Source organism: Mastomys coucha, unplaced genomic scaffold (genome assembly GCF_008632895.1).
Source record: "Mastomys coucha isolate ucsf_1 unplaced genomic scaffold, UCSF_Mcou_1 pScaffold17, whole genome shotgun sequence".
In the NCBI taxonomy this organism is placed as follows: domain Eukaryota; kingdom Metazoa; phylum Chordata; class Mammalia; order Rodentia; family Muridae; genus Mastomys; species Mastomys coucha.
In genome coordinates this window covers 34,561,385-34,575,248 of record NW_022196899.1, presented here as the reverse complement: position 1 = coordinate 34,575,248, position 13,864 = coordinate 34,561,385, and the positions used below count along the sequence as shown (strand labels likewise).

The 13,864-nt window shown below is 40.7% G+C and overlaps 1 protein-coding gene across 4 annotated transcripts in view; it reads right to left on the bottom strand.

Annotated features, from left to right (window-relative positions):
• The window catches only part of Abhd18 (abhydrolase domain containing 18), a 41,409-nt gene that overhangs the window by 5,684 nt on the left and 21,861 nt on the right, over nucleotides 1–13,864 (bottom strand). For 3 of the 4 annotated variants that reach the window (XM_031376691.1, XM_031376689.1, XM_031376690.1), the window contains 6 exons: nucleotides 12,637–12,715; nucleotides 12,446–12,530; nucleotides 9,270–9,297; nucleotides 4,202–4,340; nucleotides 893–982; nucleotides 110–211 (listed from right to left, as the gene is read on the bottom strand). In XM_031376691.1, the coding sequence (XP_031232551.1) occupies nucleotides 110–211; nucleotides 893–982; nucleotides 4,202–4,340; nucleotides 9,270–9,297; nucleotides 12,446–12,530; nucleotides 12,637–12,715 (523 nt within the window). Of the gene's footprint in view, nucleotides 1–109; nucleotides 212–892; nucleotides 983–4,201; nucleotides 4,341–9,269; nucleotides 9,298–12,334; nucleotides 12,531–12,636; nucleotides 12,716–13,864 lie in introns of those variants that run through there. The other variant, XM_031376692.1, reaches the window with a different exon arrangement.

Genomic DNA, 13,864 nt, shown 5'->3' with positions numbered 1-13,864 from the left:
AAATACTCCAGCTGGGCAGGTGGCCCACACCTTTAATCTCAGCATTTGGGTGGGAGAGGCAGGTATATCGCAAAAAACAAAAGCCAAACCAATCCAAACCAAAACTTACCCCACAGTATTCAAGCATATGAATAATTTCTTCTTCATAAACTGTCTGTGTATAATACTGCTTTTCTAGCTCCCGCCAATTAATTGATTTACTCAATACACCCTGAAATAAAATAAGAAAAAATCATGACATAGCTTGCTCAGTACTTTATTATTATTATTATTAAGTACTGTATAAGAGCTAGTGAAATTGGGCTTGAGATTATTCATCCTTTGGAAGGCCCACTTATATCCTTGAGTGGAGTCTGGGAATTTGATCAATAAGCAGCTTTTACACTAATATGGAACTTTCTCTAAATGATGAGTGGGCCATTACAGTCATATTGTTTGTACAAGTCTGTGCTCTGCTTAACACTGCAGTTCCTTCTGACTTCTAGTACACTGGAGACAGTCAGGTAACTCACTGACTGCAGACTCTACCAGGCTCAGTGAAAACCAGCATTTCATCATCTGTTACAGGTGACTGCATGGCTTATTAAGCATAAACCGTGAGACTCAGCTGAGTGTGGACCCTTGGAAGCATGCATCAGGTTTGCCTCATGAGCCTTTTCCTTTTATTGATTTTTCTGTCATATCCTTCTGCTAAGCTTAGGCTGTGTGTGTGGTGTGTGTGTGTGTGTGTGTGTGTGTAAAATACAGAGAGAGAGAGAGAATGTGTGTGTGCATGTGTATATATGTTCTGTTATTCCTTCTTGAGGTCACTAAATCTAGGGGTGACTTTGGGGACCCCTAATATAACTATATATAAGTACATGCTATCAAGTATCAACTGCAATCCAATTACCGTAGTGAAGACCCCAGATGCTGTGGACCAAGACAGGCATGGAATCAACGGCATGGGCTTGGGCCAGTTGGACACTGCTAAGGAGGCCATCTGTTAATTAGAAAACTGCAAGTTTACAGAGTTTCTGTTCTTTGATGTGAAAAATACTAAATACTTAAATACTAAATATTAAATACTTTTTAATACTAAAAAGTACTTTTGTATGATGGGGAGTGGGTAAGACATGAACACAAGGGCTGTAACATTTATAGAATGTCTCTAAACTATAGACTCAATAACATATAAATTTCTTTTTAGAAAGCAAGAAACTATAAAGGCTTTATTTAGAACTTTTTGAAGTAGTCCTGTTGTGTTCCCAGGCCGATGCTGCTTCACATGCGTGCTATTTCTTCCTCAGTCTCTCAAGTTCTGGGAGTACAAGCATGCACTCGGCATACCTGGATTTGAGTAACATTTTGGATTTAAGTTTTTATAACTCAAATGATCATCTATAGCAAACTTAACATACATTTTTTTTTCTTTCTTTCTTTTTTTTTTTTTTGGTTTTCGAGACAGGGTTTTTCTGTGTAGCTCTGGCTGTCCTGGAACTCACTCTGTAGACCAGGCTGGTCTCAACTCAGAAATCCGCCTGCCTTTGCCTCCCAAGTGCCAGGATTAAAGGCATGAACCACCACCGCCCGGCCTTAACATACATTTTAAAGTACATAAATCACACATACACACATAATGCTAATGACAAATAAATGGTATGTAATCACTCAGAGCACACTTCAGGTACTAACTTCACTAGGTGCTTCATGGAGAACGTAGTGCAGCAAGCAATTAGGGGATAGTACCATGGAAATGTACTGAAAGTCAAGCACAACTTACAGGTGAGGCTGGGACTCAAAAATGGGCTTTGTTGGGGAGCTATAAAGCTGTCTTCTCACTTAGGTGATGCACTAGTGCCTGTCATAGCTAGAGCCATGTGAAACAAGCTAGTGCATTTTGAACAGAAGAAAGCAAAGATGAGACTTATAGTATTTTGCATTCAAGCAAAAATAGAGAGGAAAATCTTAAAAGAAATCAGACTAGGACTCAGATCTGTGCCTCTCAGGCAAAGTGAGAGGCTTCTTGAAATAGTTGAGAACAGAGACCCACAACTGGACAATGGGAGTTGGATGGGCATGGACCTCTGAGTCCAAGGCCAGCTGACCTACAGATCAAGTTTCACTATAGGTAGGGCTACAGAGCAACCCTGTCTCAAAAAGAAAGAAAGAAAGAAAGAAGGAAAGAAAGAAAGAAAGAAAGAAAGAGGGGGGGACAGAGGAAGGGAGGGAGGGGGAAGGAGGAAGGGAAGAAGGGAGGGAGGAGGGGAAAAAGGGATGGGGAGGCTTTGGAGCACTCAGCTTTACATGGGATGTTTTCATCGACCCTCTCCTCAGCACTCAGGAGCCTGTGCAGAGGAAGAAGCACAGAAGAGTGGAAAGATGAAGAGCCAGAGGTAGTGGATGACTCTAAGGAGACTGTCTTCTAGACACAATAGAACTGATAACATCATCTCAGAGACAGGAGGCAAGAACAAGTTCAAACTAGATTGGCTGCCAGCCCTGAGAGGGAGAGGCTGACAACCCAAGTCTTTGCCAGCTGAGTCTCACTGAGAATATTAACCACAATTCAGATAGGTCTCATGCCCAGGAATGGATAGCCACGACAAAACATATTCAATGGCATCTTTGTAGACTTTCCATCTCATCTAGCTTTGTTTGGGCATTTTAGTTCATTTGTTTTTGTTTTGTCTTATTGGCCATAAAACAATTGGTCCTTGGTTTCCAATTTTGTGGGGTTTTTTTGGGGGGGGGGTATATATTTCTTGGTTTTATTTGTATGTTTTTGTTTGGTTTTATTTGTTTGTTTTTGAGAAAGGGATTCCTCTGTGCAGCCCTGGCTGTCCTGTCCTGAAGATCATTCTGTAGAGCAGGCTGGCTATGAACTCAGAGATCCACCTGCCTCTGCCTCCTGGACTGCTGGTACCAAAGGTGTGTGTCACAACTGCTAGCTACCACCTGGTTTTCTGCTTGTTTTTCAAAGAAAGACAAATAGGACGGATTGGGTGGGTGGAAGGTAGGATGGATTGGGTGGGTGGAAGGTAGGATGGATTGGGTGGGTGGAAGGTAGGATGGATTGGGTGGGTGGAAGGTAGGATGGATTGGGTGGGTGGAAGGTAGGACGAATTGGGTGGGTGAAGATAGGATGGATTGGGTGGGTGGAAGGTAGGATGGATTGGATGGGTGGAAGGTAGGATGGATTGGGTGGGTAGGAAGGTAGGACAGATTGGGTGGGTAGGAAGATGGTGGGGATCTGGGAGGAAATGGAAGAGGGAAAAAATATAATCAGAATATATTGTATAAAAAACTTTTTTTTCAATAATAAAAAAACGAAAGGGAGAAAAGACTTGGCACAGAGAAACCAACTAAGAGTCTGTTCAGTTATTAGTCTAATAGACAAAACATACATTCCTGGCACTGGGGGTGGAGAAAGGTAATAAACAAAGTTAACATTATTAAAATACATTCTCTGTATAATGAAATGTCACAAAATATGTTGGAAGTTAAAAAAAGTTAAAAGGCATCTGCCAGTTCATTTCTCTTCTGACCAATAGCAAAAGCAAGGATATACTTTGAATATACTGAGAAGACCCTTGAAAAGTTAGATTTCTGTAATCGACTTTTCTTTTGTCCTGAGAAGGTTCCTCTGTGTATGGCCAGCTATCTTAGAACTTGCCCTGTAGCTCATGCTAGCCTGAACTCACAGAGATCTGCCTGCTTCTGCCTCCCAAATGCTGAGATTAAAGGTGTGCACCACTGCCCAGCTGTAATCAACTTTTAATAAAACATAAAATCCAGCTGGGCAGTGGTGGCACAAGCCTTTAATCCCAGCACTTGGGAGACAGAGGCAGGCAGATTTCTGAGTTTGAGCCCAGCCTGGTCTATGGAGTGAGTTCCAGGACAGCCAGGACTAAACAGAGAAACCTTGTCTTGAAAAAACAAACAAACAAAACAAAACAAAAAATCCAAAAACCCAACCCTCCCAAAAAAAACCCCAAAAAACCAAACCAAACAAACAAACAAAAAAAACCCGCTACACGTGAAGTTGTACAATATATGCTTATCTATATAAATTACACAAAATAACATAACAACACTACTTCCTTATTGGAACTGCCTCTAATTTCTACTTTCACTGACATTAATTCATGCTTCGAGTACAATGAAAATGACTCCTATTTATAAACATGACGGTAATGAAATAAAAGCTGCAGAGACTCACATGTCCTCCCATGGATATTCCAGTCATCCCAAGAGGTCCATAGCCTTCCCTCTCCAGCCAGTGCAAGAGAGCTGCAGACTCAAGAATAAGAGCGCCTCCCATGACAAATAGGTCAGACACATTTTTTAAGCTGGATCTTCTAGCCTCACAAAACAAAATAGAAAATGATTTATTCTATGCATTTACATTTTAAAAAATTCATTTACTTTTTTTTTTTTTCCAAGAAAGAGTTTCTCTTTGTAGCCCTGGCTGTCCTGGAACTCACTCTGTAGACCAGGCTGGCCTCGAACTCAGACATCCACCTGTCTCTGCCTCCCAAGGGCTGGGATTAAAGGTGTGTGCCACCACTGCCTGGCTTAAAAAATTCATTTATTTATTTAAAGATCTATTTATTGTATTTATGAGGGCTCTATCTGCACGTACAGCTAGCTGCATATCAGAAGAGGGCATCAGAACTTATTATTGATGGTTGTAAACTACCATGTGATTGCTAGGAATTGAATTCAGGACCTCTGGAAGAGCAGCCAGTGCTCTTACCTGCTTGAGCCATCTCTCCAGCCCAAAATTTATTTTCTTATTTATTTTTTTCTTTTTTTTCAAGACAGGGTTTCTCTGTGTATCCCTAGCTGTCCTGGAACTCACTCTGTAGACCAGGCTGGCCTCGAACTTGGAAATCCTCCTGCCTCTGCCTCCCAAGTGCTGGGATTAAAGGCGTGCACCACCCCGCCCAGCCCAAAATTTATTTTTTATTTTATGTTCATTGGTGCTTTGTCTGCATGTATACCTGTGTGAGCATGCCAGACCTTGGAGTTACAGACAGTTAAACAGAGAACCTGGATTCTCTGGAAGAGTAGTCAGTGCTCTTAATTGCTGAGCCATCTCTCCAAACCATAAAGTGTATTGATTTTTCTTTTTTAGACAGGGTTTCTCTGTGTAGCCCCAGCTGTCCTAGAACTCACTTTGTAGACCAGGCTGTCCTCAAACTCAGAGATATGCCTGCCACTGCCTCTAAAATGCTGAGATTAAAGGTATAAACCACCATGCCTGGCTAACATTACATTTTTAATAAACCTGGGCTACACCTTTAATCCCAGCATTTGGGATGCAGAAGCTGAGGCAGGCAGATCTCTGAGTTTGAGGCCATCCTGGTCTATAAAGTGAGTTCCAGGACAGCCTGGGCTATACAGAGAAACCCTGTCTTGAACCACTACCCCTCCTTAAAGCCTCCCCCCCCCCGAAAAAAAAACATACAGAAATTACTGTGTATGGGTGTCCACTGGTCCATGTGCACATGTATACATGCCACAATATGTGTAGAGGTCAGAGGACAACTCTGTGGGTGGAATTAGTTTTCTCTTTCCACATTTATGTGGTTTCCACAAATTAAACTTAGGTTGTCAAGCTTGTGCAACAATTGGCTTTTTTTGTTGTTGTTTATTTGTTTCTTGTTTTACCAGTTTAGCCATTTTCACTGGTGTACAATTACATTTTATTTTAATTTTTCTCTGCAGAGGAGTGTAGCTTGGGCTAACAGAGAAGTCATATGTACCCCTAAAATCTGAGATTTTCCTGCCTCTGTCTAAGTGCTGAAATTTCAGATATGTGCTACCGTGCCTGACTACAAAAACATGTTTTAATCAGTTATTTTTTGTTTGTTTGTTTTTTTCGAGACAGGGTCTCCCTGTATAGCCCTGGCTGTCTTGGAACTCACTCTGTAGACCAGGCTGGCCTCAAACTCAGAAATCTGCCTGCCTCTGCCTCCCAAGTGCTGGGATTAAAGGTGTGTGCCACCACTGCCTGGCTTAATCAATTATTTTTGAGACTGGGCCTTGCCATGCATACCAGACTGACCTCAAATCCTAGATCTACCTGCCTTAGCCTTAGTGCTGGGATTACAGGTATGTGACATGAAACCTGACTAAATAAATTGAAATAAAAATCAACATACCTGAAATTTTCTATTATTAATTTTTTTGATAAAAGGTCTATTATAACTCAGGGTGACTGAACTTCTGACCCACTAGCTTTTGCTTCCCAAGTGCTGGCATTACAGGAGGGCCACTGTGCCCTGCATCAGGGGAGTTCTCATAAAGAGAAGCCTGCTTCCTGCAGCTAGAAGCTTGGTAGATCATAGATGTTAAAACTGTGGGGTGGCTGAGGTTCTGTGGTATCACAGAATTACAGAAGAGGTAGCAACTCAACAATCATTAAGTGAATTTGTGTGTATTTTGACAAGATTTCATTGGAATGCTGAAGCAAGAGCAGGGTTCAGGCCAGCCTGGGCTTCACAGTGAAACCCTGTTTCAACAATGTTAACAAGAACAAACTATATGCTCTCCTCCATCAAAATTGATCACATTATATTCGAAAAGACTCCATTTTCTTTGTTTTCTGTTCTTTTTTTTTTTAAGATTTATTTATTTATTTTATGTATATGAGTACACTATAGCTATCTTCAGATATAAAGGGCATTAGATCCCATTACAGATGGTTGTGAGCCACCATGTGGTTGCTGGGATTTGAACTCAGGACCTTTGGAAGAGCAGTCAATGCTCTTAACTGCTGAGCCATCTCTCCAACCATATTTTCTGTTCTTAAGCTCATTTTCTATATCTCATTACAAATTTGATTTTGGCCTTGCATGGAAATTCTGAATTCTTAAGTTCTGCTCCTTGTTACTCCCTGGCTCTCTTTGTAGAGTATACTAGTGTGAGGTTCCGAGATAGGGATGTTTATAGAGTATACTAGTGTGAGGCTCTGAGATAGGGATGTCTGTAGGGTATACTAGTGTGAGGCTCTGAGATAGGGATGTCTGTAGGGTATACTAGTGTGAGGCTCTGAGATAGGGATGTCTGTAGAGTATACTAGTGTGAGGCTCTGAGATAGGGATGTCTGTAGAGTATACTAGTGTGAGGCTCTGAGATAGGGATGTCTGTAGGGTATACTAGTGTGAGGCTCTGAGATAGGGATGTCTGTAGAGTATACTAGTGTAAGGATCTGAGATAGGGATGTCTGTAGAGTATACTAGTGTGAGGTTCTGAGATAGGGATGTTTATGGTGGACCTGGTCTAACTATTTTCTTTTGTAATCTTTGTTCTTTATTTACTTACTTTGGATGAAAACAGACTTAAGATGACTTTTTTAAAGGAGAGAAGCAGGAAAAGATGGTCCACAGCTGTAATCCCATCACGTGGGAGGTTCAAGTAGGCCAATGTGGACAACTGAGTGAGGCATCTCATTCAGTTCCCACCTCCCTGACCACAACCAAAGCAATCAAGAGCAGAAAACTGATTTAAAGATTTAAACTGTAAGCCATTTGTACTCCTGTTGAGTGCTCTGAGGAAAAAAAAAAAAGCAAACAAACTGGACCATCATCACTACTGGTTTTCAGGATTGTGGGTCAAATGTGGAGGTGGGGGTGGGTGGGGAATGGGGGGGCTGGTCCATACTGACTCCAGCTCCACCCAAACCAGCACATTTCTTGAGTACATAATATATAAGAAACAATGGGTTTTGTTTGTTTGTTTGTTTTTTGACACAAGTTTTCTCTGTAACCTTGGCTGCCCCTGAACTCAGAGATCCACCTGCCCCTGTCTCCAGAGTTCTGGGATTAAAGGCGTGTTTTGGCACACTCAACAGGATGAAAAAAAATTTTTTTTCCGGTTTGTTTTTGAGACATAGTTTCTCTGTGTGGCCCTGGCTGTCCTGGAACTCACTCAGTAGACCAGGCTGGCGTGCTCCACCATTGCCTGGCAGGATGAAAGTTTTTTATCTGTTCTAAGGAGGCAATCAGAATTAAAGAGGCCAGGTTATATAATTAGTAAAAGACAAGTTAGCATTCTAACTTCAGTTTGTCATTTACTAACTCAGATTGCTTCTTGTTAGCCTAAATAAACTCTTTTCTTTTTTTCCAGAGACAAGTTTTTGGTTTTTTTTGTTTTTTGTTTTTTTTTTAATGTAGCTTTTGCTGTCCTGGAACTAGTTCTATAGACTAGGCTGGCCATAGAGATCTGCCTGTCTCTGCTTCCTGAGTGATGGGATTAAAGGAGTGTACTACCATTCTCTGGAGAACTCTTTGGTTTTTAAGCAATTTGTGTATAAGGAAAAAATAGCACCTATAATTTGATTTCAGGGTTTGGCTCCAGACTGGAAATTCTTGAACTATTTAGCTTGAACTTTAACTTTTGCATAGTTTCACAGAGTTCGTCCTAACCTAGTCCTCACAGTAAACAAGGAACCCAGGGTGCTGATTCAAAGCATATACTTCCTTCTGGAAAACCTGCCGCAACCTCCTGGAATGGTCTTCAAAAGGCCATTCCACTGTTCTATCAAGCTAGCCACTTGGGGATGGCAGGGAACACAGTAAGATGAGTGGGATCCATGATCATGGGTCCACTGTCACACTATGAAGTGAGTTCTTTGTTTAAGGAATGGATGGTAGTTATGTGCCCCAATATGACACTATTCTCCTGGGTGAACAGCCAGCAGCCTGTTGGTAAATTGACTATATTATACTAGTCTTTCCTTCGTGGAAAGGGCAAGACTTTGTCCTCATTTGAATACTGTTGGGAATCAAACAAATGAGACTTATCTTAAGTATTGCCATTTTGTTTTCAGACTCTATTCTGATCATAAGGTGAAATTAAGTTCAAGGTCCCAGGCTACAGGGGAGCTTTCCAGATAGGTAGCTAACTTCCTCTTTATTCTTCTTTTATTTCCAAAAACATGATAACTGTTCATGTCTGTGAAAGAACAAATGATTCTGATTGATGGAAAATTGTACCCTAGTCTTTTCTGCTGCCCTGATGATCAGTAAGAATTAAAGTCAGTGGTCAGACAGGCTTTTAGTCCCAGCACTTGGGAAGCAGAGGCAGACAGATCGGCCAGTGAGAGGTCTACAGCCTGGACCGCTGAAACCCAGTCTCAGAAAAACAAACAAACAAAAAGAATTAAGTCTATATTCTTATTAAGTTTTCTAAATCAACTAAGGAAATGGTTAACTGAAGACAACCAAACATTTGTCCTAAAGACTGCGAAAATGAAGACAATGAAGGTGATGTGTACTTACACTTGGTCCTTGGGCTTCCTGCAGCCATTTAAGAAGATGGGTCAAAGAGAAAGTTTTAAAATAATTAAATATACTCATCTCAGAATATATTATTTAAGCAAAACAGTTAAATTTGAATACAATACCTAAGTAACTACTCCCTAGATACTTCAAAAGTTGCTTACAGGTCCTTATATTGTTCAACTTAAATATTTTTTAAAAATTTACATAGCTTTACTGAGATATAATCACAAACCAAGTAATTTACTTATTTGAAATGTATAAACTAATATACTCAGTATACTTACAAGGTTGTACAATCTTTCTATATAGGAATAGATACTAACGTTTTTTTTCTTGACACAGGATTTCTCTGTGTAGCCCTGGCTGTCCTGGAACTCACTCTGTAGACCAGGCTGGCCTCAACTCAGAAATCCGCCTGCCTCAGCCTCAAAGTGCTGGGATTAAAGGCATGCACCACCACTGCCTGGCGATATTAACATTTTTAAATTTATCCAGTATTTTTTTTTTTAAGTTTTTCTTTTTCCATTCCACATGTTTGTGTTTGTTTCTATCTTGCTTTTTGGAGCCAGGGATTTACCTTCTGCATCTGACCTACCACTGAGACAACGCAGTTTAATGTCCCGGTTTTACATCATAAATGCTTTCATACACTTTTCATTCCCACCTGTAAGTGAGAAAACAGGTTTAAGAAGGTAAGCGGCAGGTCTAGGTCACGAGTGCAGAAGCAACAAACAGCAGGAGCACCAGTGCCCTCCAGTGTCATGAGCCAGGCGACTCGGTAGTTTCTCAACAGTGCACATTTATTTCTAATGACTTATATAAGTGAGGCTACATAAGCATATTCCTAAGTGTGTTTTTGTTTTGTTTTGTAGTAAATTCTTAGAATAAATTTGCCAGACTGGGGAAAAAAAATCACTGTTAAGGGATTGGTGAGTTTACCTTTCTCTTATTTTCTCTTGTGTGGTGGAAGGGACTGAATCTGGGAGCTCACACATGCCAGGCCATTCTACCACTGGGTTACATTTTGCCTGAATCTGAGATGGCTCTGTATGAGTGTGTATGTGATCTCAAACCTGCCACTTACCTTATGATATCTGTTTTCTCACAAGTGGGAATAACTTCTTAGGTCATATAGAATATTAAGTACTCAGTACAAAATATTAACCATCTTTAGGTTTAAGTAGAAGTTTAGAATCGTGTATGAAAGCATTTATGATGTAAAAAAGGACATTAAACCATGTTGTCTCAGTGGTAGGTCAGATGCAGAAGGTCTTGGGTCAATCCTTGGCCCCCAAAACAACTCAACCATATGTCTCTGCCTCCCTAGTATTACTGGGGTTTAGGCTCTTTTATGGGGTTCTGGAGACCTGAACAGAGGCTCTCAGATTCTGTGTACAGTTACTTTACAGATTGACCTATTTCCCCAGGCAGGTATGAGAAGTTTTAAACTACTGAGCTGAACTGATTCTTCAGTCATTTGTAGTAAGTTTCTCTTTCACAGTAGCTTTCCTAATACTGTGTTTATTATTTAAGAAACACTGGTAATTGTTGAACTGTACATTTCTCTTTTTTTTTTTCCCAAAAGATTTATTTTATGTATGAGTACACTGTAGCTACTACCTTCAGACACTCCAGAAGAGGGAATCAGATCCCATTACAGATGGTTGTGAGCCACCATATGGTTGCTGGGAATTCAACTCAGGACCTCTGGAAGAACAATCAGTGCTCTTAACCACTGAGCCATCTCTCCAGTCCTGTATATTTCTCTTATTAGCAGAAATGTGCATCAGTTTCTTTTTTTCTGCGAATAATCTGACATCATCTTGAAAAATTAAGTATTGTTCTAAACTTTCACCTTTACTATAAATGCATTTCATTTCTTTAATAGCAAACATTTGACTTAGTAAGTCCAACATAAGAACCTTAAGAAATAGAAGTACAATTTATCATTATTATAAATAGGATTAAAATATTTATGTTAGCTGAAATACCCCACACAAAGGGGAGGGAGAACCTTTCAAGACCATATCTAGAATCTGGGCATGGCCCCCTGGTTGAGGGATGGGGCCATTTACCCATCTCCAAAATTTTAACCCAGAATTGCTCCTGTCTAAACGAAATACAGGTACAAAAGAGTGGAACAGAGACTAGAGGAAAGGTCGTCCAGAGACTGCCCCACCTGGGGATCCATCCCACATGTAGACACCAAACCCAGACTCTACTGCTGATGCCAAGAAGCCCTTGCTGACAGGAGCCTGAAACAGCTGTCTCCTGAGAGGGTCTGCCAGATCCTAACAAATACAGATGTGGATGCTCGCAGCCAACCATTGGACTGAGCTCAGGGACCCCAATGGAGGAGTTAGGGAAGGACTGAAAAAGCTGAAGGGGCCTTATCTGGCATCAATGGGAAGGGAGGCCCTTGGTCCTGTGAAGGCTTGATGCCTCAGTGTAGAGGAATGCTAGGGTGGTGAGGCGGGAGTGGGTGGGTGGTGGAGCACCCTCATAAGAAGCAGGGTAAAGGGGGATGGGATAGGGAATTTGCAAAGGGGAAACTGGGAAAGGGGGCAACATCTGAAATATAAATAAATAAAATATCCAATTAAAAAATATTTATGTTAACAAAAAAATACAAAAATTAAAAAAAATATTTATGTTAGTGCCACTATACAACTAATGCTGGCTCCAACTCATAACCTTTCTGCTTCAAACTTCTGAGCACCTGGGGTTACAGGAATTTATCACCATATATGACACACTTTCTACTTTTTTTTTTTTAATATGGAGTAGTTGTGGCTGTCTTGGAAATTGCTATGCCTCAAATTCACAGAAAACCTCCCGGGTTAAAAGGCATGCACCATTATGGCTGGCCTTTACTCTTCAGGATTTCTTGTAGCTTAGGTTGGCCTCAAACTCACTACACATCCAAAGTTGGCCTCAACTCTGCTTTCCATCACAGTTCTTTTTAAAAGGGCATAAACAAGCTTTTCTTCTTTTTCCTTCTTGCTTTTAAATAATTTTCTGAACTGATAAATGAATTTAACTAGTTTTGAAAAGTTAGTTACCATGGAGGCTGGAGAGATGGCTCAGTGGTTGAGAGCATAGGATGTTCTTCTTTTGAAGAGTAAATATATAAACAGAGAGAAAGAAACGTTTTGAGTCTCACAAAAGGATATAATAAGGGTTTTCTAACAACAATGAAGCCATTCTGGCCTCCTTAATCATAGGACGAGCCATGAGTGTCCTGCGCCTCCAGTAATGCTGTGGAAAGAAGGAAGGACACATTAAGAATACAATAATAGGAAGTGCTGAGGAGAAGGGCTAAGAACTGTGTAGGTTTGAAGTGCTATGGTGTCACAAGTCTTACATGGTCTCCTGTTCCAGCCAGATGAATGCACACAGGTCTGTATCTGCTGTTCCATTCCTTAGGCACGATAAACTGGAACCTACAAAACATGACATTTTTTTTTTAAATGAAAATTAGCCATAAACTACATACACATATATCCATGAATATGTTTTTAATTATTTATGTTTAATTAGTTCATGGAGGAGGTCTTGTCATTATATAATTCAGGCTGGCGTGAATTATACTTACTATGTAGGTCAGGCTGGCCTCAAACTTGTGGTCCTTCTACCTTAACATCCTGAGTGCTGGGATTACAGGTGTGACTCATCATGCCCAGTTCTAACCTCTCAAGTTAAAAAGTATCATAATTAAGCTCGCTCTCTCCCTCTCCCTCTCCCTCTCCTTCTCCCTCTCCCTCTCCCTCTCCCTCCCCCCCTCACCCCCCCCCTCAGGATGGGCCAGATGATCTACAATCACTAACATTTATTTGTATGTATGTGTGGGAATGGGTGTGCCCTGGTGCAGATCAAAGGTCAGAGAACAACTTGCAGGAGTTCTTTTCCTCTACCACAGGAGTCCTAGGAATTGGACTCTGTCAGGCTTAACAAAGTATCTCTACCCACTCAACTATCTTATTGGCCTATACTTTAACTATCCTGAAGTAAATACTTAGAACTTTGACATTCAGTTTGTAACTATGTGTCCAAAAGCTAGAATATTATAAACCTAATTTCTGTTAGGAGTAAAAAAAAAATGAAAGCAGGAAAAAGACTTAGAAAGATTAGGGATTTGGTGGGATGGGAAAGGGAGTGAGAATACTGGGAATAGAATGATGCAAAGAATACTATGTTTATGAATGAAACTGTAAAGAATTAAAACAACAATTGAAAAGGGAAATTATGATACCAGAGATGGGGAGGAAACAACAAATAAATTGCAGGCATGCCAAACTTTGAGCACATTTTGGAAACGGATTTACCTAATGTGGCATGGTGTTACTGTCAGACGAAACTAGATGACTATTCTCTATAGAAATTGAACAGTGAAGCTGGGGATACAGTTATGAAAGTACATAAGTGGGCCTAGAGAGATGGCTCAGTGGTTAAGAACACTGGTTTCTTGTCCAGAGGTCCTGAGGTCAATTCCCAGCAACCACATGGTGGCTCACAATCATCTGTAATGAAGATCTGATGCCCTCACGGTGTGTCTGAAGACAGCTACAGTGTACTTATATACATAAAATAAA